This window comes from Egretta garzetta, unplaced genomic scaffold (assembly GCF_000687185.1).
Source record: "Egretta garzetta isolate BGI_Z169 unplaced genomic scaffold, ASM68718v1 scaffold353, whole genome shotgun sequence".
Classification (NCBI taxonomy): Eukaryota; Metazoa; Chordata; class Aves; order Pelecaniformes; family Ardeidae; genus Egretta; species Egretta garzetta.
The window spans coordinates 1,891,865-1,916,432 of NW_009259307.1; the positions used below are offsets into that span (position 1 = coordinate 1,891,865).

Sequence of the window (24,568 nt, forward strand, 5' to 3'; positions counted from 1 at the left end):
TTATTCAATGGCCTTTTTTCTAAGCTTGCAAATTCTGTGTTCACTTGTGCACACTGTGCCTGCATCAACTCATTGTAATAGAACAGGTAACTGTAGCCTGAGATTTACTGACAACATACCCAAAGGCTCTCAGATTTTCAAACTGGCTCACAAACCCTCTATACCAAAACAACTGTGCTCACACCTGGCACTTATACGGCTCTAAATAAGTAAGTCTCAGCATAGTATTCTAGAAAAATGTTGCAAAATCATTTCTTACTTCTATTTTCCAAAATAAAATGTTAAGTAGCAGAATTCCTATGCTGAAAGCCTAAATTGGCCTTTCTACTAAGAACAGTAGTCTATAAAGAAGTTTTCATTCACTTGTCTTTTCTCTGTGGTTTACATGACTTTCGCTGATAAGTTGGTTGATGAAAATACAGAACAGCTTTATTTCTTGTGCGCATAATTTTGCATACGTTGGTAACAACTGGCACATAATTCTCAGAATTTCAGCATACAATTCCTCAGTGTGTAATTCATGGTTCTCCTGTGGTAGTTTTTGTTATAAGGAAATCCACTTCTGGGGGGATTGAGAGCTGCTTGAGAGCTGCTTAAGACTGGGGACATTTTTATGCCTAAGCTTTGAAAAGTAAGAAAGTGAAGACAATCATGTTAAAGGAGATGTGACTCTGTATGCTTGCTGCCAAGCACAAGAAGAAAGCATTTCAGGATGGTCTACTTAGACACAAAATAATAAAAAGGTTACTGAAGCATTGGCTTTGATTTATCAAGCCAAAAAATCTGGTAACAAAGATACATTAAAAGCTGTAAGAGTCTTGAATATGAAAAAAGATTGCCTACAGTAACGTTATGCACCCTAAGCAGAGTTTGCAAACCCCTGTGATGGGTGTGCCCAAGTTCCCCAGGGAACAGGTAAGTTCTGCACATCTCCAACACTTTGCTGTGTAACATGGTCTTCACTGTAAATCTTCATTAGTCAGCTTGCCACCTTTCTCTCCTCCAAAGTCAAGCACAGGAAGACATGAGGGTTGGTGTAAACACAAGGCCTCTTTATTTTGTTTCAACAGTACATTACTTCCCATTTAGCATGATCAAAACCAAGCAAAACAGTGGAAATCGCATCTACGATTTTTCCTAATACATTGCTCTTCCTTGAAACCACACAAGTACAACAGAAAGGATAAATTCAACAACATTAACTCCAGTTAAGCATTTTTCACAAACAAAAGAACCAGAGCCTACGCACAACAGGTGACGAGCAGACAAAACCAAGGACCAGAATCAGAAAAGCTTAATCCAGTGAGATGTGAACTCTTCTTTGGGGAAAGAAGGTTTGTCTTGAAGCAAGGGCTGCAAACTCCCTCAGCTAAGAAGTACGTGCAACCACTTTTTAAAAGCTTCATCAGCAAAAGCTGTTAAAGGAACATACAACCCAGCTCCAAAGTCACAAGGCCAGATAGGACACAGAGATCAAAGCCTTCAGTTGTCACTAACACCGGCCCCTTCATCTGGAGGCTTTTCTCCAGGGGGTTTTTGAACCTAAATGCACCTAGGAGCACTTGGCTAAGCAAAGCCTTTGGTGACTTAAGTGCAGATGAAGGTAAAACATTTTTATGTTTTTGTCAGCTGATCACAGCTGACATCCTGGTCTTGACTGGGTTTAAGTTACCAGCTTAAGTATCAACTCAAGTCATTAAGCCAAACCACTAAGAGCTGTGCAAACATAGTAACATCTACCTGAAGGGACAAGCATTTTGAGTTGAAGTGTTAGGCAGGTGGGTGTAGGACTGCCTTTTAGCCTTACCCTTCTCCCAGCTCCACTCATTCAGTATAGTTATTTTCAGACTAAAAGCAAGTACATGAGAAACCACAAACTAAAGCCAAAATTAAAGCAAATACACACTTCTGAGTCCTGACTGGGGGCCACGTGTGACTTTTGACAAGTGGGGGACTAGGCATGACTTTTGCATTCACTTCCACAGAAGTGACTGACTCTGCAGAAGCCACAGGGGACCTCATTGGCTGGAGCACACGCCAATTTAGGGCATTTTCCAAGAAAGAATTTCCACCGAAATTTCCAGGAAACTGCTGTCCAAAAACATTGCTCACCCTTTCAAGGAAAACTAACAGCTCTATTAACTTTACACAACAGATTGTTGCTGATGTACTTTTGGCTTCCCAAGAACTGTTTTTGTTGCTGTTACTATTGGTTTTTGTACAGAGAGCCTTGCAGATGTCATTTGCTGGCTTCTCTGTTGAGAGAAGCACGAGTTGTTGCACGTATAGTACAAGGGCTTAAAAAAAACCCCCAACTTTAAGCCAAAGTTCCTAGTCCATAGAGGTTCACTATTAGGTCTATGTTTATGTAATTTAAAACATGCTGTGCTCTCTGCAGTGTCCTTAATGTCGAAATAACCTGATTTCTAAACCAGCTTATTTTCAGTTACTCTAGTCACACCAGATGCTTGTCCTCCTGTGTCCGACTGGGTCATCATTGCGTCACCAGGCACTTGACAGGGGATGACGTTTGGGGCATGCAGGAGCAGAGATTCTTCCCCGGGACCAGACTAGTTCAGTCACCGACCTGGCCAATGCCAAATGTTGCACAGGACGCAAGGAGAAAAACATGCCCCTGCATTACGTTTCTTTTGGAGTTGTTCCAGGTAATTTTGATTTAAATCTTAAGTAGAGGCTGAGAGGCTCTAAAGTGTTATATAATTATGCTATGATTAGCTACAATTATTTGTGCTTGTACTATTAAGCATGTAAGTAACTGCTTTGGAAACCTGCTTAGCTGTTGGACCTCAATGACTCTCAGAAGAAATGAGGTCTGTGATCTAACAGAACATTGCCTGAAAACGTCTTCTTTTCTGAGTGTTTCCCAGCTAAAACTTCACTGACATGTCATCTTGTTTTTATGAGTTCCTCTGATCTAGCTTCTATCTACTTTGCCTCATTTTGTATTCTGCCACCACCCTTTTCAAATCTGTTCTCAAATTCATTTTATTTTCCCAGTCCTTTCTCAAATTTTCAAAATACCTTGGCTTTCTTTTTTTTTAAATACTTTCTATTTGTACACTATCATTTTAGAGGCAAGTTGACCACTGCTGACACACAGGGCTGCAGATAAGACAGCACCATTTATTCATACAAATCCAGTATTTTAAAAGCTGTCCGCCTTATCACCTGTTACGGATTGTTCCTGGAAACACTTAAAACAATATTTTTAAACAGCTTATCTGAGCAAGGTTGTTAATATCTTTTGCTTGTAAAACTGGGATATTCTTTGAAACTACTTAGGGTTTTTATTTGTCAAGACTTGCGTATTGTTTTTAAATGTGTAATCAAGAATAGTTGCATTCTCATTTGCTCAGTAGGACAGTAGATATTTAGCAAGAATTATTAACTTTTGCTAGTCTGCATTGCATAATCACAACTAAAATTAAAAAATCTATTTATCTGTTAAATATATTTAAAGTAAAAAATTACTATGGATGTTGGCTTTCATAAAACCATTACAATTTTTTCATTCATGAGTGTATAATCAGGCACAGACTTTTAAGCAGAGTCACTCTAACGTTTCTTTTTCTAACAGGAATTCCACTTACAATACTGAAAATGTTCAGTACAGTGAAAAAATACACATTCTTTTTTCCCCTACAAAGCTTCCTGATTGCACAAAAAACACAGAACAAATATAAACATTAGGCCAAGGCAACATCTTAAAGTGCAGAACTCCACTTGCCACACAAGAATAATTCAAATAATGTTGCATAATGCATAGGCGATACTTACTAGCATTTCATTAATAATCAAAACCTAAAGTGACACAAGATTGACATATAACAGTAATTCAAATACATTCCATTTATAAAAAATAAGTGCTTGTCTGAACATAAAACACATTAAGCATATTGTCCCAACAAGCAAGCTTTCCACAAACTACCCTTTTTTTCCTTTGTCTGAATGGTGTGCTAACATTGAACACAAAGACATATTGAGAAACAGAGATCCCGTCCACAGTCTGGCAAGGCAACTAATGAGGAGCGACATCTGGAAACAGTTGCTTGTACATTTTTCCAGAGGTTTGATCTTAAGTCAGTAGCACTGTGTCAATTTATACTGACTGAAAATTATCCCTTTCTTTTCTTCCACTTACTCATCTCCCCTTAGTGTTTGGTTGCCTGATTTTTACTTTTTTTGGTTGGTTTTTCTGTGCTTGGTTTTTTGGTTGGGTTTGGGTTTTTTTTTTTTTGGAAGAGGGAGGAAGATTCTGTGATTCTAAGAGGGAAGGAGGTTCCTTTGATTTGTCTTCAGCTACTAAGTTCTGTGACTATGAGGATGGAGGGGGAATAGTCCAAGCCCTAGCCTCCACTAGGATTTTGGTTTGAGACAGTAGTGCTGTTCTGAAGTGAATTCCCAATCATCTGCCCCTATTGAACCTTGGCTCAGTTTGCAGAGCAGTTTTGGTACATGAGGATTAATTTTATTTCGGAGGAAACTATACCGTAGGCCCAGCTACATGCCAAATATACTCCAGCTTCTGGAAGAGACACTTAAGTGTCTGAACTAAGTATCTGGCCTACTTTAAACTGCATATGCAGTGGGGAGATTTGTCTAAGGAAACAGACTATTAGGCTATGGTATTGATGTACGAGTCTCAGCAGTAACAGCTTTCACCTACTGATCCTCCCCTACCGCACCAAGTACCTTGGCAATCTACACATATCCAGAGAGTCCCAAGGACCAAAACTTCACAGTGGGATCCTCAGTGACTTTCCCAAAACTGCTTCAGAGAAGTTTGGCTACTACATCCTCTGTGTCTCCTAAAACCTTAACATTTCTGTGTGTAAGCCATCTTCCACTGAAGAAGCTTTTGGGACTACCTCAGAGGACCCCACTTCAACTTTTTTTTTTTTCCTGTCATTACAGTCTTTCTCCATTCAATTCTACTTAAGATTCTGCTGTTGAAAGTACTGCCCAGTTTATTTGTTACATTAATTCCTCCACTGGCTTCCTCTCACATCAAATTCCTTTACCCCTAAGCACCTTGGCATTTAGTGTAATGCTAACCATCTTGGTCCTCGCCCCTCCAGGCCTTGGGCATTGCAGGGTGGTGCAGGCAGACCATGGCACTACCTGCAGGCAGAGCTCCTCCTCCAGCCAAAATTGTTAGAAAGTTGATTCTCTGTTTCTAAGTTTGGGTAGCTCCTGGGTACTAGGCACTAGTAAAGTTATAATCAAAAGGCCAAGTTCCTACCTTGAGCCTGAATTTAACAAGAATCAAACTGCTTGTGATGCAGCCAACATTCAGCCACAAAGCTCACTGGCAGCAGTTATCCTAGGGAACCCCTTTGTAACCGGGCCAGCAGTATCACATTGAACTTGTTAAAGTTTTTCTGTATTCCCAGTTTGCAAATAAGCAACCCTTCCTCCCCACAATTCTTTCAGGAACAAATGCTGAATCCCATTCTTAACAACACTACAAAGTGGAGGGAAAACAATGAAGTCAGAGACAGTTGAAACTACCACTAAAATAAAAGCGTTGATAGCTCTGGAAGCGAAGAAGTAGGGCACAAACACACATTGTACACAAGGCTGTGTAATCTTTCTCCACCCCAGAAAACATTCTTGCATGAAAGCCAAAGCTGAAAACTACGCAACTACCTAAAAATAGTTTCAAACAGTAATTGGGAGGATTAAAACATGTGTCTCACAGATCTTTGGTTTTGGAATGTGAAATTTGGTCAATTAAATTCATGTCAAAATTCATGAGGAAAAATGCTCCCTGAATCAGGAAACCAAGTTAAAGAGCTGAAGATTGTATTTGCCAAGCAAGTGTGCTACTGCGTAGGTGATTGGGACATACGAGAAACAAAACAGTTAAGAAAACTCCCTGGTGGAATGTGGGTATCTTAACACTTAAGTCTGGACTCCTAAAGCCTTACCACTGAACATAATGGATATGAAGGCTGTGCCTCCGTGAGCACACACGGCACAGCGCAGTGCCCTGTGAAGGTACCCGAGGTAGCTCTCAGTGAGCAAGCTGTGCAGCTGCAGTTGGGTGGTGTCTGCAAGCCAATATCCCCTGCTGTCCACTAGGGCTACTCGGCTTCGGAAGAAAAACAATGACAAAAAACCACAGTGAAAAGACTGTACTGCATTAAGTGCCTAAGCTAGCTTTTACACTTCCACTTGACACTATACCGTCTCACATAGGCGTAACCATAACAGTACGTAAGCTCTGAAAATACTTGTAAAATCAGAAAGTTATCAGTGACATTGGGCCACGCACTCTCTCAGAAGGAGGCATGAAGTGAGAATTTGGTGCAGTGACCTCCCTTGCTTTCTGAACAGAGGGAGGTCCTGTGCCTTTATATCCCCAAGGCAGTGAGACAAAAGTGTGAAACAAAGCTTACTGAAATCAAAGGAGTTTGAAGCAGGCCTTAAAACCACATTCAACACATGTTTATAGTAACTCAATACCATATTGTCTCTATTGACACTGAAATTAAAGCTTACATCCTTTGTGTGGCAAAAACATAATAAAGAAACAAGAAGCAACCCCCTCCTCAAACTACTAGTGCAAAAAATAAGAAAAAAAGTCTCTGATAAAAAGTAGGGAGATATGCTTTTTAAGAAAGGAAGTTGCACAGATTTCCAAAACAAAAAGGTCACATATTTTACCTGGAATTGTACAGAGCTGGAATTATGGTTGCCACATTGAAAGACAGAAAAGAGCATATTAAAGCAGAGCTACTTTTTCCAGTGATGATTTCCACCTCAAGTCAAAGGTGGTAATCGCCAGAAATAGCCCGTTTCTCTTGGAATTCTTTTTTTTAAACTCACTCACTTCCCTTACAGAAAGGAGAAGGGACTTTGTATCATCCTGTCTGAACAGTCAGCAGCAAATGAACTAGGGAAGGGCTAAACTAGACGAAGTACTCCCTCTAGTCCCGCAAAATATCTCCGTTTGTTTGCTATCAAGTAGCAGGCTGCTCCAATGCCTTAGTGCCTGCTTCTAATTTAACACGTTTCATTCAGCTGTCACTCAGCTGAAGGTAATTCAGTGGAGTGGGTGGAAGATCAGGCTGACCACGTCTAGGCTTAGGAACAAAAATCTGCAGAAATGCAGATACAGCTGACAGCATCCCAGAACAATGCAGCCCTTCCGCTCTCCCAGCCCGTCCCCCTGTGACTAATGCCCCGTTTCTTATTTGGTTCTTCCACCAGTTCTCTTCTGTCTGACTAAGAATGACAAATCTGAACTCTTTGATAATCAGGACCCTTACTTATTTATAAATACACACTTGTTACGTAATTTCTCTTAAAAAAAATAATGTTTTAAATGAAATAATTATTAAAAAAAAATAAGCTCCTAAAAAAACCTGAAAAATGTTCTCAATGCCCCAAATGTCACTGATATTTCCATACTTGGTGATAATATTATGGAAATTACATTCTGCCATAATACTCATTATCTGCAAAATCAATTTACTAGCACTGGCTTTTTTTTTTTTAAAATTCAGACGCATTATACACCATGAGAGTCTCATTGCTCTTCGTAATGTTTCCTACACTATTATTAAAAGGAACAGCAGGTGTCCTCCTTAATTAAGGTATTTACCAAATCCCTTATCAATGCACACATGCTATTTTTACAGAGAAATTTAAATAACTGCTTCCTCTAGAACTATGACAATTTTGGTAAAGTAATTCTTGAAAGGTCTAACAAAAGTTCTAATGTTTGCAAGTTTTAAAACATTAAACAAAAATGAGGTGTCATTCCTGATGATCAGGCACTGTGTTTAACCAATCTTTTCCAAATCAGATGCAGAATGATCAGCAGCGTATTTTGCAAGAGGGAAATGGATTTATACTGAGCTTGAAAAAGGAACCACTTGCTTTCCAGCCACATATACTTCAGAAATATTCCGATCATCACCTGAAATAACATGGTCAAAACAGAGATTTGCACATTAATCCATGCACTTATTTAATTAATAAACATTATACAACCCACAAAATCAGTTTTGGAACACATCATTTGGAGCGACCGTTTCCTAGGACTGAGAAAGTTTGTTTGGAGAGAAATAGTCAGGGCTACCACAAAGATCAATGGATGTTTAAACCTCCCATGCTTTTTTTAAGAAATAAACATAGCATTCAGCTGCTGCAATTGTGTCATGGGTTTTCTATATATTTCGTAGATTCAAACCCTGAAAATATTTTACATCTGTAGAGAAAACGCGTTGTTGCACGGTATCTGAACTAACTCAGGTACCAGGCAGCAGTAAAGCTGGTTTGCCTCAGCCAGCTTCTTAAAAAATGCAAAAGCATAACTGGAGAATGACAGAAATGTGGCCAGAGCAAACACCAGTCACCTCTACATAACAACATGGTGGGCAGCACAGCTCTTGGTCCAGGCAATGCCCTATAAAGAACATCTATTCTCTTAGGGGGGTGGGGTTGTTTGGGTTGGGCTTCGTTTGTTTTAAAGGCCATCTTTTTTGTTTGGGAGTAAAAAAAACACAATGGAAACTGGTCTGCAGAAGTCCTGAGCTGAACTGGTGATTAGCATGTCAGTGTTACTTTACCGTGAAATATGATTTAGCTCATATGGTAGATAAATATAAGTGTGGTAATAAATCTGACAAACTTGATGTATTTGATCGTGTTAAACTGACTAACTACATCCCAAAGAACAAAAGTTAAACCACTTAATTCTTGCTCAGTATTTATACATAAATATTAATAAATGTAAGTAAATGTATATTTAATGTAGATAAAAATATAATAGTGACATATGAATGTTTATATACAATGTAAATAAATATATTTAGTTACTGTAAACAAATGTATGTTTAATTAAGTATAAACAAATTTATTATTAATGTCCACATTAATTTAGGCAATTTTTGATGTATGAAATAACAATAGAAAGAATTCTATGTGGGCTGAGAATCAGACCATACCTAGATACAGGAACTTCTGGAGAGTGTCCTATAAAAAAATGGGAGAAAACCAAATTCAGAAAGCAGTATCTGTTATCCCAGATCATAATTATTTGAAGCTTGAAAGAATTGTTCAAAACACTTTCCCAAATATTCCTACTATTAGTAAAATAAAAACTTAATTTGCACATTTTCCCATAAATAACTCTCACTAAGGACGCTGTATGTCTCAGGAAGAAAACACTGCACAAGTTTGACAGTGTAAACAAATATATGCTTAAACCACAATATTTTTTCTTCCTCTTTTTCAGAGTTTTCAAATTCACTTACTTATTGAAAAATAAGACAAAACTGTAAGTATTTTTAAAGTCCTCAGTACCGCTAACTTAGCTAAAAAGTTTTAGACTTAAACTGGAAAATATTTTTTTTCCAGAACTGTTTGAATTAGGAAGAAGATTTAAAATTTAAAGAATTTGATCTAATCCAGATTATTGCATGTGGAACAGATTAAGCAACAATTATCTCACCACTTATGCCTGCATTTCTAAGTAAATGGTGACACCAAGAATAGAGAAGGTGATAGACAGTCCGGTCACATGAGTAAATTCAAGTAACAGTTGCTCATTACCTTTTTTGATCATAAAAGGTTTTTGTATGACAAGGTGTGCCCATTGCATAATGCCAGTACTGCTTATATGTTTGCATGAAAACTGTGCTTTCAACTCAAATTGGCCAGCTTGAGTTCTTGCTTAAATTTACCATAGCAGTGCAGTCAAGGCAACCTAGCCTTTACCTGGGAACAGACTGCCATTTCTGAGTTTGAACTCAAAGTGTTCACTAAAACCAAATTGCTTTTTCTTTGCTGCCATTTGTCACAGCAAATAGCTAACTCTAATTGTCAGCTCGGGCTAATAAAACATGCATTAAAAAATGTTACACACGTTTTTGCTCATGGGGATGTGGGACTGTCACTGAGGTCAGCAAGATTCCAAAAAAACCCCAAAACAACCCAACCACTAAACCTCTTGGGCAGAAATACAGGCAGCAGTGGTATAATACACCCAATTCCTGTTACTGGAAGAACTCTCAAGAGACTTATTCTGGCTGTATGACAGACCTTCCCCACGGCATTTCCAGTACTTTTTTTAAATCATTAATCCTGTTCCAATTACCTCAAAACTATCAGCAGAGAACAAGTCAAAAGGGCTGTCTGAAGCCTTTGTGTTGATTAGCAGTGCATCAAATTCTTTGCCAACCTCGAAGTTTCCAATCACGTCATCTAGTCCTAGAGCTGAGGAAGAAAATAAGCTCACAAACAGATCTTCAGTGCAAGCATCTTTCCACCATGTGGTAGCACCTGGCAGCTTACTTGAGATGTTCATAAGAAAAACTACGAAAACGTAGATGATTGAAAGGAAAAACATGAATGCAAATTCAACTGTGAGTATGTTAGCATCTGAGTTCTTAAGCAACTTCTCAGTAAAAACACGAATATTTTGATGAATTTCTGAAGGGCATCTGTTAAGGGTAAGAGAAACCTGAAAAACAATTTGAACCCTCTTCTGAGTCTTCTTCTTTGAATGTTCTCCATTGATTTTGTGTCATTGCAGATCTGATGTATAGGCCACTAACTGTCTAAATCGGAATAACAAGCGTTTACATTGCAAAAACGTTAAAGCTCCAAAAAGGGCAATGGAACAAAGTCAGAGAAACAGTAAAGTATGTAATAATACTCACCTTGCTAAGGCAGTATTAGATTTAATTTTTTAAACAGTTTAAGCAACGTTGACAGGTTGTATAGGCCTATTACAACAGCAACATATAATAATATGACAATAAAAAAGGTGTGCAGAGAGTATAACTAAGGGTAATTAGCAGGAACAGAGAACAATATGGTGTGGAAAACAAAAATTATAGCCAGATCTGAAGGTCTCATACCCTTGTATGCAAGGCTTGTCTTGTGGTCTATTATTTAGCTTTGTTGTTTCACAGCCTCGTTACAACCTCTGGTTCTCAGATCCATGAGCACTGAAAATCTGCAGTTTCTTCAGTGACTGGGTGCTTGCAAGTGCTTAGAATACCTAAGAGAGGCCTCTGTGTCTCCTTGGAAATGATTTAGGATAGTTTTAAAGTTGTACAAAGTATCTGTGTATTAAATCAACTTTTCCAATACTTTGTAGTTAAACTAAGTTATCAAAGGGGATAATATCTGCAAATACCTTGTTCACTTGTTTTGAGATTGCTCCTGTCCAACAAATCAACTTTAGCCTTCAGTGAAGTCTATGTGTGGCAGGAACTTTGCAATACCTTAAAGATGTTTGAACTCCTCCAAATGGTGAAATATTTTGACTACCTACTAGTTTCAGCTAAGATGTTCTCATACTCCTCCAAGGTTGTGAGCAGAATGCAATATTTAGATTAAACACCAGAGGGTAACAAGTGTTTAGGAGTCTCAGCAAAGCAAACTATTGCAACAAGGAATTGGTCATTTAAATCTTTGCAGGCTGTACTTGTCAGCCTACTGTACAAGTAGTTTATATTCTACCCCTGCAAGCAATTCAGTAAGGACAAACCAGGTCACAATAAATATATAAAACAAACGCATTACTAAGTAAACCGAAGAACCCAGATAAAACAAGCACAAGAGTAGCTGGGAAGGGAAGTAAGTTCGAGATTTTTACAAGTTTTCTTTTTCATATATCAGCTAATTTATTCTCACCTTTTATGAGAACAGTATAAACTGTGGGAAAAAGATCTCTCCTTTTTTGTCCCCTGCCCATTTTTTGTCTACTGTATTTCCCCATTACACCCTCCAGAAATTCAAATATAGTCCTGAGAAGACCTGTTTGGTCTCACATTTTGGTCTGACATTTTCATTACATCTTTCAAGCTTCTATTAATAGTTCCCAATGGTGTTTTCTGAGAACTGCAAAAATTAAACACTGAAAAGACTCGAGATCAATTCTTTAGCAGTAGCAAGCACATTTCTGGTAACTGAAATAGTAATATTTTTTTACTTAAGTGTGGGTTTGCTCTCTGCTAAATCATACAAGTTCTGCTAAAACTTTGCTAATTGTATAAATCAGTATGTGCATACTGATCATGACAAAACTTGCCAGTGAACCAGAATAACTGATACACTATATGACTATATTCTGCAGATGCAACTGTGTCTTAAACAACCATGGTGCATATCCTGTTTAAACTTTGTGCTTCTCTCTGACTGAGGAGTGATTTGCATGATGTTTTGATTTGCTGGAAAGACAGTGACAAACTGCCTCACCGAGAGCTCAAAAAGCAGAAACAAAATTAGAAACTGATGACAAACAGGATGCATCATTTTATAGTAATTGCACAGCTTTTCCTCTAAGTGTTGGTTTCTGAGAAAACAAAGTCTTTCCAATTGGTGTGATAAACATACAATCGCTAATGATTAAGTCTGCGGATCTTTGAAAAGAAAATGTACAACCCTGAAAAATCATTAAGATTCTATTATTAAACTCTCAACATCAGTATGAATAATCTTCTGTAATGAGCCTAGTAGGGATACGAGATACTGAAGGATACATCCGCCCAGCAGATACCATTTTAGACTTCACCCTGGCACCAGAAAATCTGTGAATTCAGCCATCTTTTAAAGACAGGCAGACATAATATCAAAAAGAGCTGTAATTCTCTGTGTCCATCCTATAGAAATTTCTTCTTACCTTGACTTCCTCCTAGAGTTGCCAGTTGAAAAGCTTCTCCAAGAGTTAGTCCTGTTTCGTTCACTTTATTGATCTGAAGGCTATTAGATGCTATCATCGTTTTCCTGATGGCATCAAGCATAGAAGCTGAATATCCACCGGCAACATCTAGAAAGGATCAGACTCTTAGAAACAAGTTTTGGGTATAATTTTCTGGGTTGAATTTCTATGAGCTTTAATTAAATGTTACAAAGTGGAAGATGTGGTAAACAAAAAAGTTTTACTGTTAAGCGCTGTCTCTGAATGTATAATTCCTAATAAAGTTACTCTCACGTACAAAGTCAGAAAACAAAACACAACACAGAATAACAGCAATCTGAAAAGTTGTTGTTCAAACAGTGTTTGCTCTCATAACAGGAACAAAAGTTTCTTCATTCATTTTTGTTTTCTTTTTAAACACTTTTTGACCAGCTTTAGATTTCATTACTCTAGAAGTAGTGGGAAAAAAAAGCAGGTCCATAAATTGAGCAACCTGATCTAGTTAGTGGTGTCCCTGCTCACTGCAGGGGGGTTGGACTAGATGACCTCTAGGGGGCCCTTCCTAACCCAAAATACTTTATGACTCTGGAAAATTGGAGACATGCTGACTTTTAAATATGAACAAGCAGGCATATTTTTGTATCGCCCAATGGTTTCCAAAAGAAACCATCTTTACAGCAAAATACTAACCTGTGCCAAGGCCAAGCTTCACGTTGTGTTTCAGGACCTTCTGCACATTCAAGACACCGCTGCGCAACCTGGATTGGAAGAAGAAACCTGTTCTGTGTGATACATGCAGAGAAAGCCCTACATGACAAGTAGGGCTGCAGAGCTGTTTCATGACAAAGGCTCTCAGAATGTGTGCAATAGATTGGGTTTATTAAACTGGAATGGAGCATTTGCATTCATACATCTGAAAGATGGGGTTTAATCACTAAAAATAAAGGCAGTTTTTCTCAATTCAAAATTCCCATAGTTTTATTGTTATCTGCTGAAAACGAGCTCTCAGTATACCTGTGAAAAAAGTCAAAATACAATGTAAAGTCTATTCCAGGAGAATGTGAGGTCATTTCATGAGCTCCAGTAAGTCATCACAAACAAGATATTGATTATGTTAAAGGCAAAATGACTGTTAACATTTAGTACAGTATCCTGGCTGCATACCATGCAGTATCTCATTGCTGCTTAATAGAAAGATGACTATATAGCCCCTTCCCATTTCCCTAAAACATATACAAACTTTGGGGGGGGAAGGGAGATGGCCTGAATCTGCCATTGATAGGACAGACTATGTGAACAACAGCTTTATTTAACTGTACATTCTTCTTCTTTTTTTTTTTTTTAACTTACGAAAAATTAGAATTGGGACAATGTGAAATTGCAGCTCCACGAAGACTGAAAAGTTTCAGCTCTTCTTCAGAAAGATAACAGGCATGAGCCATCACTGTCTAAAGAAAAACAAAATCACCAATTTACTCAATATTGCATTTACTTCAGTGCCGTGATTTTTGCTGCACTGCTTGTAACACCCAAAAGGACACCTGTTACCGTCAAGGGAAATTAATGCACTTCTTGAACGAAGGTCTTGAAATCAACAGGGGAGAAACCCTCATTAATTTCAGTATGTCTGGCATATCCCTCACACAGCTTTTTTTCATTTATCAATGTAAGAAGATAAGGTGCTGACTCTTACAGTAACTGCTGTGACCTGAGAGCTTCAAGGGACAAAAGCAAGAATGCCCCGGTTGCCCTAGCACTGTAGTAATCTTATGATTTATATTTCATAGCTAACACAGAGATTAGGTACGGGGGCTAGGGGTACATCAGATACAATAGAAGACATATGTACTCTTAGCATGTTTCCCATTGTAAGGAAGGTTTGCAACAGATATCAATATAAATATACATATACATATATGGAAAATTCTTTAATTAAAATAATCTGATTTGTTAGGCAACTGATTAATTATTTTTCTTTCTTGGTCCACATAGCTCACTTTAAAAATAAGTTCACAAGCAGTATACACAAAACATAGTATAGGATAATACCATTTAATAGGACATAAACCAATTATTCCCAGACAAATCTACTTGGGATTACCTCATAATGCCAAATGCCCACTCAGAGAGAAGAGTAAGAGCTCTGTTAGGCCTTGCAATCTCCTGATAAAAATGAGAATAGCACAGGGACTGTTTCGACTGAGCATCTCCTAATAGTACTCTACCCTTGCCGTCTCTACTCATCAAGCTCAAATGCAACTGGAAATGGAATGAGAATAGCCACGTCTTAAGTTAAGAACATACATATGGTAGCTGCTGAAACATATCTCCTCTGATCTGTACTTCTTTCTAAAAAGAAGAGACTATTTCAGCCACAGCTCTGAAAAACACACTTTTAAAACATTTAAAAAAAAAAAAATAAATTGGTGTTGTGGTTTCGGTGGTTGTGGAGGGGCGAATGTCTTTAGTTTTGTTTTGCTTGTGTTTAATAGAATGCTTCCCCAAACAAACAGAAGCCTGGCTCCAGAAAGCACCAGTAACTGATTTTCAGTGACCGTTTTTGGTGCTGTGCATGTAAGTCTGGCAGAATTAAGACCTATGTTTTTGCAGCACTAATATTCTCTTTAGTACACCGACGCAGGAAATCAGTGTACATCAGACTGTGCGAGAGAACAAAAGTTAATACTGTGTACGTATTTAAGTAGTCCATATGGATTTCTCAGGTAATAAGGACTGTAAATAAGTAATTCACTGAGGTATGTTTTCTAAGGCAGAAATGGGAGTTCAATAGCCAATTCCCAAGGAGTTCCCAGCTGCCCTTTGTGCCCCTGAAATTCTCTCCTAAAATCTTAAATCAATTTGACTGATGTTTAAGCACTCTGACTGTAGTTATGTGGTTCGTATTCACTCTTGTGTCAGCTCTCCGCTACCTAATAAGGCATGCCCTGCCACTCCAACCTGTACTTAGTGTGGGCTGGTATCAGATCTGCTTACACTTATCTCACCAGCATAAAGCTTTAATGAATTTCAACCCTTCAGGTCACTGTGCCTCTGAATACTTGGTAAAAATCAGCTAATGAGATGAGAGTCCTTTTGGATAGTCAGAACAGTAAAGTATACCTGTCTGTATGTGAGGTTCATACACAGAACACAACAGGACAAGCTGCTTCTCTGAAGGAAACTACCAAAAAAATGAAGTTGGTCCTACCATAACACCACAGAACAAACCTTCAGGCAAAACCAGTGTGCAAAAACATTGTAATACAAGGATAACTGGGTACTGCCCAATAATTACCAGCTCCTACAATACCAACTTTACACAGTCTCCTCCTGATCCCACTACCCCCCAGTTCTCTTTGGAGCCCTTGGAAAATGGATCAGGGAGCATAAAACAGCTTTATTATGCATCTCCCCTAAAATGCTTAGGAAAAGTGTGGGCTTGTCTGAAGTTCCAATATCTTGACCAACACCTGTGCAACAGAGAACATAAAATCAATTCATTCTCCCCTGGGTGTCACTGACCTTGACAAACCAATACGAACTTTTCAGGTAAGTACAGTTAACCATCATGTTCTCTACATGGATAAATCTAAGCTATGCTGTGAAAGTTTTTATGCAGATACCTTGCTGGTAAGCAGCTTGTTTTTATCATACAATTCAGTGTAATTCTGGTAGGCAGGAAACATGTTCTCCACAAGTTTGAGTTCTTCTTCATTCTCACTTATGTGACTCTGCAACAAGGAAACATACAGCAATGAGTCCTTCAAATAGCATTAAACATGACATTTCAACCTTCTGAGCAACCTACTGGCTCCAGGTATCTTTGGATGGGCTGACTAATTCCTGGTCTCAGATAAAAATCTGATGCTCCTGTACTCCCACTGGAGCATATATTCTCAAAATGCCCACTTCATAATGACAAAAAATCCTAACGTAGGATAGCTTTAAAACAGGAAATGTTTAGAACCCTGTAAACAAAAAAGAAACATTTCAAAGTTTTGACAGACCTGTAAGCTTTAAAGTATGTCTTTTTTAAACACAGAAACTCCATCACACTGCAACTCCTACAGCTACGTTAACAATGTTAAATAAGATGCAATGATGAGAAATTCTTCTGAATCTATTGAATCTACTTCTGAATCTACCGAAATCTGCTCTGTACAGAAATAGTGGAAGACAGACGTAACAACCTTGGACTAGGGAGAGCAACCTTCCGCAAAACCAAGGGTTGCTCTAACCTACAATATTGGGTGCCGGTCTCCTAGTGACCATGGCTGGGGTTGCCGAATTGTGCATCCTTCCAGCTATGAGCCTTCTCATTTCCTGTGCAGGTCACAGTGCTCTTACAGAGTACCATTAATAATTTCAGAGGAATTTAAAAGACAGGCTCTGAGGTAAGAATGTAGTTTAATTGTTTTGCTGAAATTATGAAAACTCCCTGGTCTGTATGCTATCTATCCAAACTATTTAAATCACACACAGATCTCCCAGAGCTTACCTGCACGTGGAGATCACGAGCCTGTGCTAAATCGCCAAGTGCACACAGCAAGTCCTCTGTGCAGGAAGGTCCAAAGCGGGGGGTTATTACAGGCTGTACCCTTGGATACTGAAAATATTAAAAAGGCATGCTTGGGATTCTACATCTATACATCAGTAACCATAATTAAGACAACCATTTACACAGTAATTGCATTTTGTCTCCATCGTTTATTGCTTACTGCATCCTTGCCAACTCAAATTAAGCTGTATAGTAATTTCCTTATTTTTATTAGAAATTTCACCACAAAAATAGAGAATCAAAGTTTACTCTGAAAACAGCTTCAATGAACCTTAGTAAAGAAGTTATTTTCATTAGAACTCTTCAATCAAGTCTCTGGGATTTTACCAGACTTCCCGAGAAGCACTGGATGCTTTTCCAAATTTGCTGACAGTCCCGTATGCATTACAAGAAGTCAGATGAACAACCAGACATTTTTCTGAGTCCTTCTTCAGTGAACATCAAAGATGTAATGATGCAAAACTGCACAGTTCCATAAAACCAATGCCTTTTTCTTGTTTGAGCTTCTCCACTCATGATAGCAACACACTGTCTTTATACTCCCTAGACAGGAAGATTAGTGGTGGCAGCAGATAGGCTACGCAGTAAGAAGCAATGGAGAAGACACCAAGACTAGAGCTACCAGTGTTTACTTTACACCTTGCGCTTCTGGATTAAAATTTTCATAAAAAATAGGCAGTGGCATTACAGCTCTGACTTCAGTCACAGGCAATAGTTGTTCATGTGGCACCACCAGAAGACAGTGTATCATAACTCGGTTTGCAGTTTCTTATACCACCTCCCAGATAACAAGGGTCCCAGGACTTCTACAGATTAGCTGACTTACTCCACTAATACATATGATGTAGGCATTAAACGTTAGGCATCTGTTCTTGAATATTTTGAGATACAAGCATTGACAAATTAAGCCATTGAAAACAAAAGGCTGAAAAGAAAAGCATCGTGGCTTGTAATATTGGAGTGTAAATCTCTATCTTTACCTCAGGAGTGCAAACCTGAATTTCTTTAGAAACACACTGGAAGACATGTGCAAGATATCAATTCAGTAATGGATTTGTAACTGTATTGTAAAAAACACTGATTTCTGCTGGTGAGAACTTCTTTTACTAGTCTGTATATATGTATGCCACAGAGCGATCAACTGAATTCCACCTTTCTTTAACAAAAAATTGTCCTTTCTAGGAAGCTGAATATTTTAAAGTCAATAGAGAACACACACAGAACATTACTCTGCTGTGCTCTGACCACACAAAACTGAATTTACACTGCTACAAGTTCCACTTCTCAACAACATGGCTAGCAGAGCATTTTTCAGACTGATGATATCTGCCTACTACACAGAAAGACATATATTTCTTGATTTGTCACTAAGCCACAAGAGTTTGTCAGCGGGATTAACTATTTCATATATTCACACAGCATCTTCTGAATACAAAAGTGAATGCAAAGGAGAACTCTACTTACTTTCTTTTCCAGTAGTTCTTTAACAAACCTGGAAAAGGGTAGAAAAAAATCTGTCATAAATCTGTCACCTGTGCTTTAAATGATGAAAAATACAGAAAATATTTACTTAGATACCCCATTAAGCATTTCAGACATAGATCAATTTTTTACAGAAAGTTGGGCCAGATTCTCAGGTGAAATAAAAAGAAGCAACACAGTGAAGTCAGGATACTTACACCAAATTATGCTAGTTGTGAATTTGACCCTGAATATGCAGAATTTTTTTCATTTGCAATAATTAACATTAGACACATGGTAATTACTCTGAGTTCTCACCAAAAACCAAATCCATGTTACATTAAATGAATTGAAAACATAATTATAAGCTACAGCTGCAATATTAGAGAAAAAAAAGAACACTTAAATTTGTCCATTAATTTAAATTACAGCATTAAATATATTCTATGATTTAAAATCCCATTTTTTAAAAGATGCTGCAATATTCTATACTTCACTTATAGTAGTTGCATATGTCCTCATTCATTTAAAGGACCCTTGATTTTCTGGAAATGTTTATGTTAATGTTAGAGCAGAGATTACACTCCTTATGGAAAATGCAGTATAGATTTACTTACTTTGTTAAATAAAAGAAGCTGCCTCAGGGACCTCTACTAAAAACCCCAAGCAGTCAATATGGATCATGCAGATGAGCAAATAAAACTTCCTCTGACTTTGCAGGGAAGACATTTTTTGAAAACCCATATGCACAGAGTATGCAAATAATTTCCAAAAGCCAGTTTGCAATGGGTTCTGGACAGGATCTGTGTGAATTTCTGTGTCATAGTTTACGTTCAGAAAAAAACTGTAATTTTGGTCACAACAAACATTGAATCAAATTTGCCAAATGTCTTCATACGGAAAAGCAAATAATGCTAGATTCACAACGCTGAGGCCAGTGCTAGATCACCAGGTGGAAGCAAGAGACCCAAGCTAAGCTTCCGCAATGACCGAAGGAGTTTGAGCCCACCATTGTCTAACTTTGAGAGCCAAAATGGAATGTGAATTACGTATTGTCTGCCTGTCTCTTCTCTTACTGATTCACCTGGTATAGTAATAAAATACTATTATTACAGCAGAAACTGTAACACAGGTATAACTCTCAGGTGACAATCCAAAACCCCCAGATGGCTGTTCTCATTCTTTTTCACATTCTTTGAACAGTGTCAGCATTTCAGAACTGAAATACCTTTCTCAAAATACCCTATACTTTGTTTGCTTATGTGTTTCTCTATGTGGAAAGGTGGTCAGGTTCAAACCACTGTCTTCTGTAGCAGGAGAGCAGATTTGAGCATGGGTCCTCCTCTTTCCAGATGACTACAACTATTAGCAGCATATAACGTATTCTAGATTTCAATTCCCTAAATTTTTATTTGATCCTCTTTGCAGGAAAAAGGTAGATTCAAATTCTTGACTTGAATTTAGATTTAATATAAGAAGCACTTGGAATTGCATATTATTTCCAAGCATACAATACAAATATTCCCAGAGGTTAACTGTAAAGAACAGAAATCAGTGTAATACATTGGAAGAAAGAAGATTGCTGCAGTCCAGCCCTGATGAGGTAAGTACTCCTGATCCATGCCGACAAGCACCCAGCTCTCTTCTCTAGACAGCTCTGGGGTACTTGTGCCACATGTCCATTCAAGCTGAGACACTTTTGTTATTACCACAGTCCATGAGAAGGGAGCTAGAGAAGTAAGACAGGTATTTAAAAGAAAGCTATATAGATCATTCTGAAGCTTTAAAAAATATCAGAAGTGGAAGTTCTGCTGCTTCCAGGAACACTCAAAAGGACTCACTCTGTATTATGAAAACTGGGGATTTACATGAAGGAAAACAGATGTTAGTAGAGTGCAAATCCGTAATACTACATGTTTTAAAAATGTCTTTAAATATAAACATCGTCCATGACCATTTCTAACTTTTACTGGCATTCTTCTAGCATGATTTGCAAAAATAAGGTAGCGATTTCACACGAGTGCCAGAAGATGTTTATATTACTGTTATGTATTTTCCTTTTCAGAAGGATATTTGAAACATTTATACAAGCAAATAAATAGTCCCAGGAGAAAACCTGTATGTCTGCTTAAGCATTTTCCAAGCATGGATGCAAAAGACAAGGAAAACCTAAGACAGCAGGCTGCCATATTCCAGTCTTGGGTCCCCCTCCACCACGTGCGTTGCCTTAATTTCATTCTCTCAGCTGCACACTAGAGTAATTTCACTGGTGCTACGCTGGAGGGGAGAACCACAGCATGTTTAAAATGGGGTATATGAAAGCTGACTCCTACAACTTGAATAAAGCTTTATCCTCAATGGGGAAGGGAAATAGCTCAGAAGTTAATGGGGGCAAAGGAACTGATTGCCACTCCATCATCCCATGTCAGGTCACATCACCTCCACATACAGAGCTGTGAAGGAAAAAGAGCAGGCCGAAAACAGACAACAACATACACATATTCTCTCCAAACACTAGAGCTGTAGCTTCTCCCTTTCTTTGGAAGAGCTGGAGAGAAACTGCTTGGGCTGTGCAGCAACTGGGCATGCTGGAATTGCCAGAACTGTAGAAAACAATGCTGTCAGAAGAAAAAAAACCTGTTCCTAACAAATCTGCACCTGTAAGCTCTTAGTCAGTTTCACGTTCACTTTTCAGATGTAAGAAAAAGTCTTATTTCTAGAGGTTGTGCCACCAATTTAATCACCTTACCTTTCTGTCTCTTGGACAGAGTCAGCAGTAATCTCTTTGTAGTGTGGCACACTGTCATTCATATCCATGCAGACTTTTCCAACAAATGCTCGTTGACCAAATTTATCTGTTGAGATGCATAAGAATATAAAACTCAGAATCACTGGCTCTCAAAAACTGCTATCAAAGCCTGTGCTGAAATAAAAATAGCAAATTCCACCTCAGCCAGCTTCATTTAAGATGAACAGAACTTATGCTCTTTTCTTATCTGTAAGTTCAGACCATCCACGTGACTTTTAAGGATAAAAAAAGAGAGAGAAAAAACCCACAACATTTAAATAGGAGTTCTCCTCTTCCACATTAGTACCTACTTTTATAAACATTATAATTGAGGACTAGATTACTGTAGTTTAACCACAACCAGAATTCATAATGGTAGTATACAAAGAAGACCGCTGTGAAGTAGAGGATGAGAAGCACAAGCATCAGAGTAGACTAGCTGTAGTAGATGATTACCCTGAGCTGAGAAAAGGCACAAAGATCTCAGCTAAGCATCTCTCCTTAAGAGAAAGGGATGAGGTTCCTAACACGCCTCCCACGTGCAGCTGGGTGGAGAAAATTACCAGAGCTACTTCTAGCGTCCTTCTTGAGATTTATCCATGCTAGGACTCAGAACTCATGTGTAAGACTTTAAAGGAATGCATATAATATTAAATTCTAAGCTTTTAAATGCGTTTCTAAATTATATCTCTTTTGTCCACTTTTACTGTCCAAGTTGTTGAATACAATGGCTTCAAAGTTTTAGGTTTTCCTACAAAATCAGAAAGACTAGGGAATTTTTGATGGAAACTGAGATTCTCATTAAGTTGCTCTGCTTTGGGAGCTAGCTGAGCCCTGAGATAACCCTGCAAGAATCACAACACTCTCAAAAGCAGGCATTTGCAACGGTGAACAGAAGGGAGCGATAAGATCCTGACACAACCCCCACTGTTCAGGTTTCAGAGGGCGTGTGGAGATTTTTGATGATTCTTAACTGTAACTTCGGAATATCAGGAAATTAATGCACTGACCGCACCTCTTGTCATTCAGCCCTTTAATCCTCAAATAGCAAAAGGCTAGAAAAAGCAGAGGACAGCAGCTGAAGAGCAACTCCAGCAGATGTAATTCAAGCTCAGCCAGCAGCCAATTTGGGAATGAAGAGACTAGCAGAAACAATAGTAGGAGAGAGGCAGTTAAGTCAACAAGGGTAACAAGGGTGAATTTTGAGGGGCACACTACGACAGATGCAATGAATAAAAAGCAAATTAGTAGAAAGACAGATCCTTCGCTAATCTAAAACTCCTAAGCTCCATTTCCTTCAACTTCCACACAACATCCTTCAAAACTCACTGTTAGTCTTACCTATAATTTCAGCAAGAAGAAGAGAAGTATCTGTGTAAATTGTTGCAAAGTAGCAAGCTGTAGTTGTGCCATTCTTCAGAGTTCGCCTCTATAAAAAGAAATCAGTTTCAACTGTCTGGAAAAAAAAATAGTCAAGCTGCCAAAATGCAGAACAGGCAGTCTGATTTCAAACTGCGAGAACATTTAGTGATTGAGAAGTTGTGCAGTGAAGTGGGAAGGTAAAATATAGATTTTTAATTTCATAATAACTTTTTTTAAGCCTGAGTGTTAATACATACAAACATTCCTCTTCCACCTCCATACAGGATTTTAACAATGGCTAAACCCATAGAAACCAGTCTATGTTTCCCTCACTCAAACTGGAAATGAATCCTGACTTCTATTTAGAAATATAAACCACCAGCCATTTATATTATTTCTTATTTTTGCAAGGCTCTCCAATTTTCACAGTGAAGCACTATTTACCTAATGTTAAAAAGCAAGGCTTTGTCAAAAAAGCAGTGGTTTTCATTTGGCTACTTGATGTGGCTGGGAAAAATAGTCAGGCTTTCACATATAAAAATCCTTTATTATCCCTGAATACAAATTAACAAACTTCAAGGCTAAAGTAAATCGAGAACAACTGCTCAGAGTGTAATTTAATTATACCGTTTGAAAAGGTTGATACCTGTTTATATTACTTTTGGAGGACATAACATTAAAATGAAGAGCCATTTAAAGTCACATTCAGTCGTGATGAAATTTATAGATTCACTTGATCTTTGGACTAATGCATACTATATTGACTACGCATCCAACATACAGGATTAAATTACATTTTTGGATTCTGGCTACAACATAATTTGAGAATTTTGCTTTATTTTTTTTAATGACATAGATGGTGGGACATCCAACACAACTTTTAAGAATGGCTAGAACTAATTATTTGACAAACATGAAGCCAAGTTCTGTCTTTTCCATACAATATTAAAATTAATGCCAATAATTAAAAGTATGTCTTTAAGGGTTCCTAAAATGAGTCTCAAAAATAAGAGTGTCATTACTGAAACTACCTTTGTCTGTCTTAGCTGTTGAAACCCAGAATTCTCTACTTCTGAAGTCCTAACATCATTGTTAAATGAAATCTAAAACCATTCTGTTTCCAAAACATCAGCATGAAGAATTGGCTGTCCTAAAATTTGAGGGAACAGAGGAGGTTCTAGCTAAAATCTGGAAAATTTCAGCTAATTTGTTGCTTTTACCAACTGTAGACTGTGTTTCTTGGAAACAGAATTTTGATTTGAAAAAAGAAAATCACTATGTTTTCATTACAACTCCAAAAGTGCGAAGATGAAACAATACCTGCTCCCAGCAGGTTTAGTCCTGTTTCTAACGTGGTTTTACTGTGGCAGGAGGCAGAAAGTAACTTTTTAAAAAAATTGTGTCACAAAGGCAGCGTAACTATTTATTTCAGATTCACTGTGTTATTTTGACAACACATGTTGTCACTGTATTAGACAAATGCAAGGCAACTTATATTGGCCAAATCATTTAATCTGTTGAAGATATTTCAGTTCACTTATTAAAGGCTACGTTTCAGTTATAGGACAGAATCAGTACTCTGCAAGGTGATGTAGATGCTTATTGTTCATCAAGTGGAATTTGATCTTAAAGCTTTTATATTACTCAGAACCAGTCTAGCTCAAACACAGCCTCTCCCTTTGTGCCACAGTACCACTGACAGGTTTCATCTAAAGCC

The 24,568-nt window shown here is 38.0% G+C and overlaps 1 protein-coding gene across 1 annotated transcript in view; it reads right to left on the minus strand.

Moving 5' to 3' along the window:
* Positions 1-7,834: 7,834 nt before the first annotated feature.
* Positions 7,835-24,568, minus strand: part of GDA (guanine deaminase) — a 17,404-nt gene continuing 670 nt past the window's right edge. Inside the window, exons 2-12 of the mRNA XM_035891718.1 lie at positions 22,831-22,918; positions 21,451-21,556; positions 18,705-18,732; positions 17,181-17,288; positions 16,306-16,413; positions 14,033-14,130; positions 13,373-13,440; positions 12,665-12,811; positions 10,130-10,248; positions 8,979-9,006; positions 7,835-7,948 (exon numbers count right to left, since the gene is read on the minus strand). Coding sequence (XP_035747611.1) covers positions 7,878-7,948; positions 8,979-9,006; positions 10,130-10,248; positions 12,665-12,811; positions 13,373-13,440; positions 14,033-14,130; positions 16,306-16,413; positions 17,181-17,288; positions 18,705-18,732; positions 21,451-21,556; positions 22,831-22,918 — 969 coding nt within the window. The 3' untranslated portion in view covers positions 7,835-7,877. The remainder of the gene's footprint in view (positions 7,949-8,978; positions 9,007-10,129; positions 10,249-12,664; positions 12,812-13,372; positions 13,441-14,032; positions 14,131-16,305; positions 16,414-17,180; positions 17,289-18,704; positions 18,733-21,450; positions 21,557-22,830; positions 22,919-24,568) is intronic.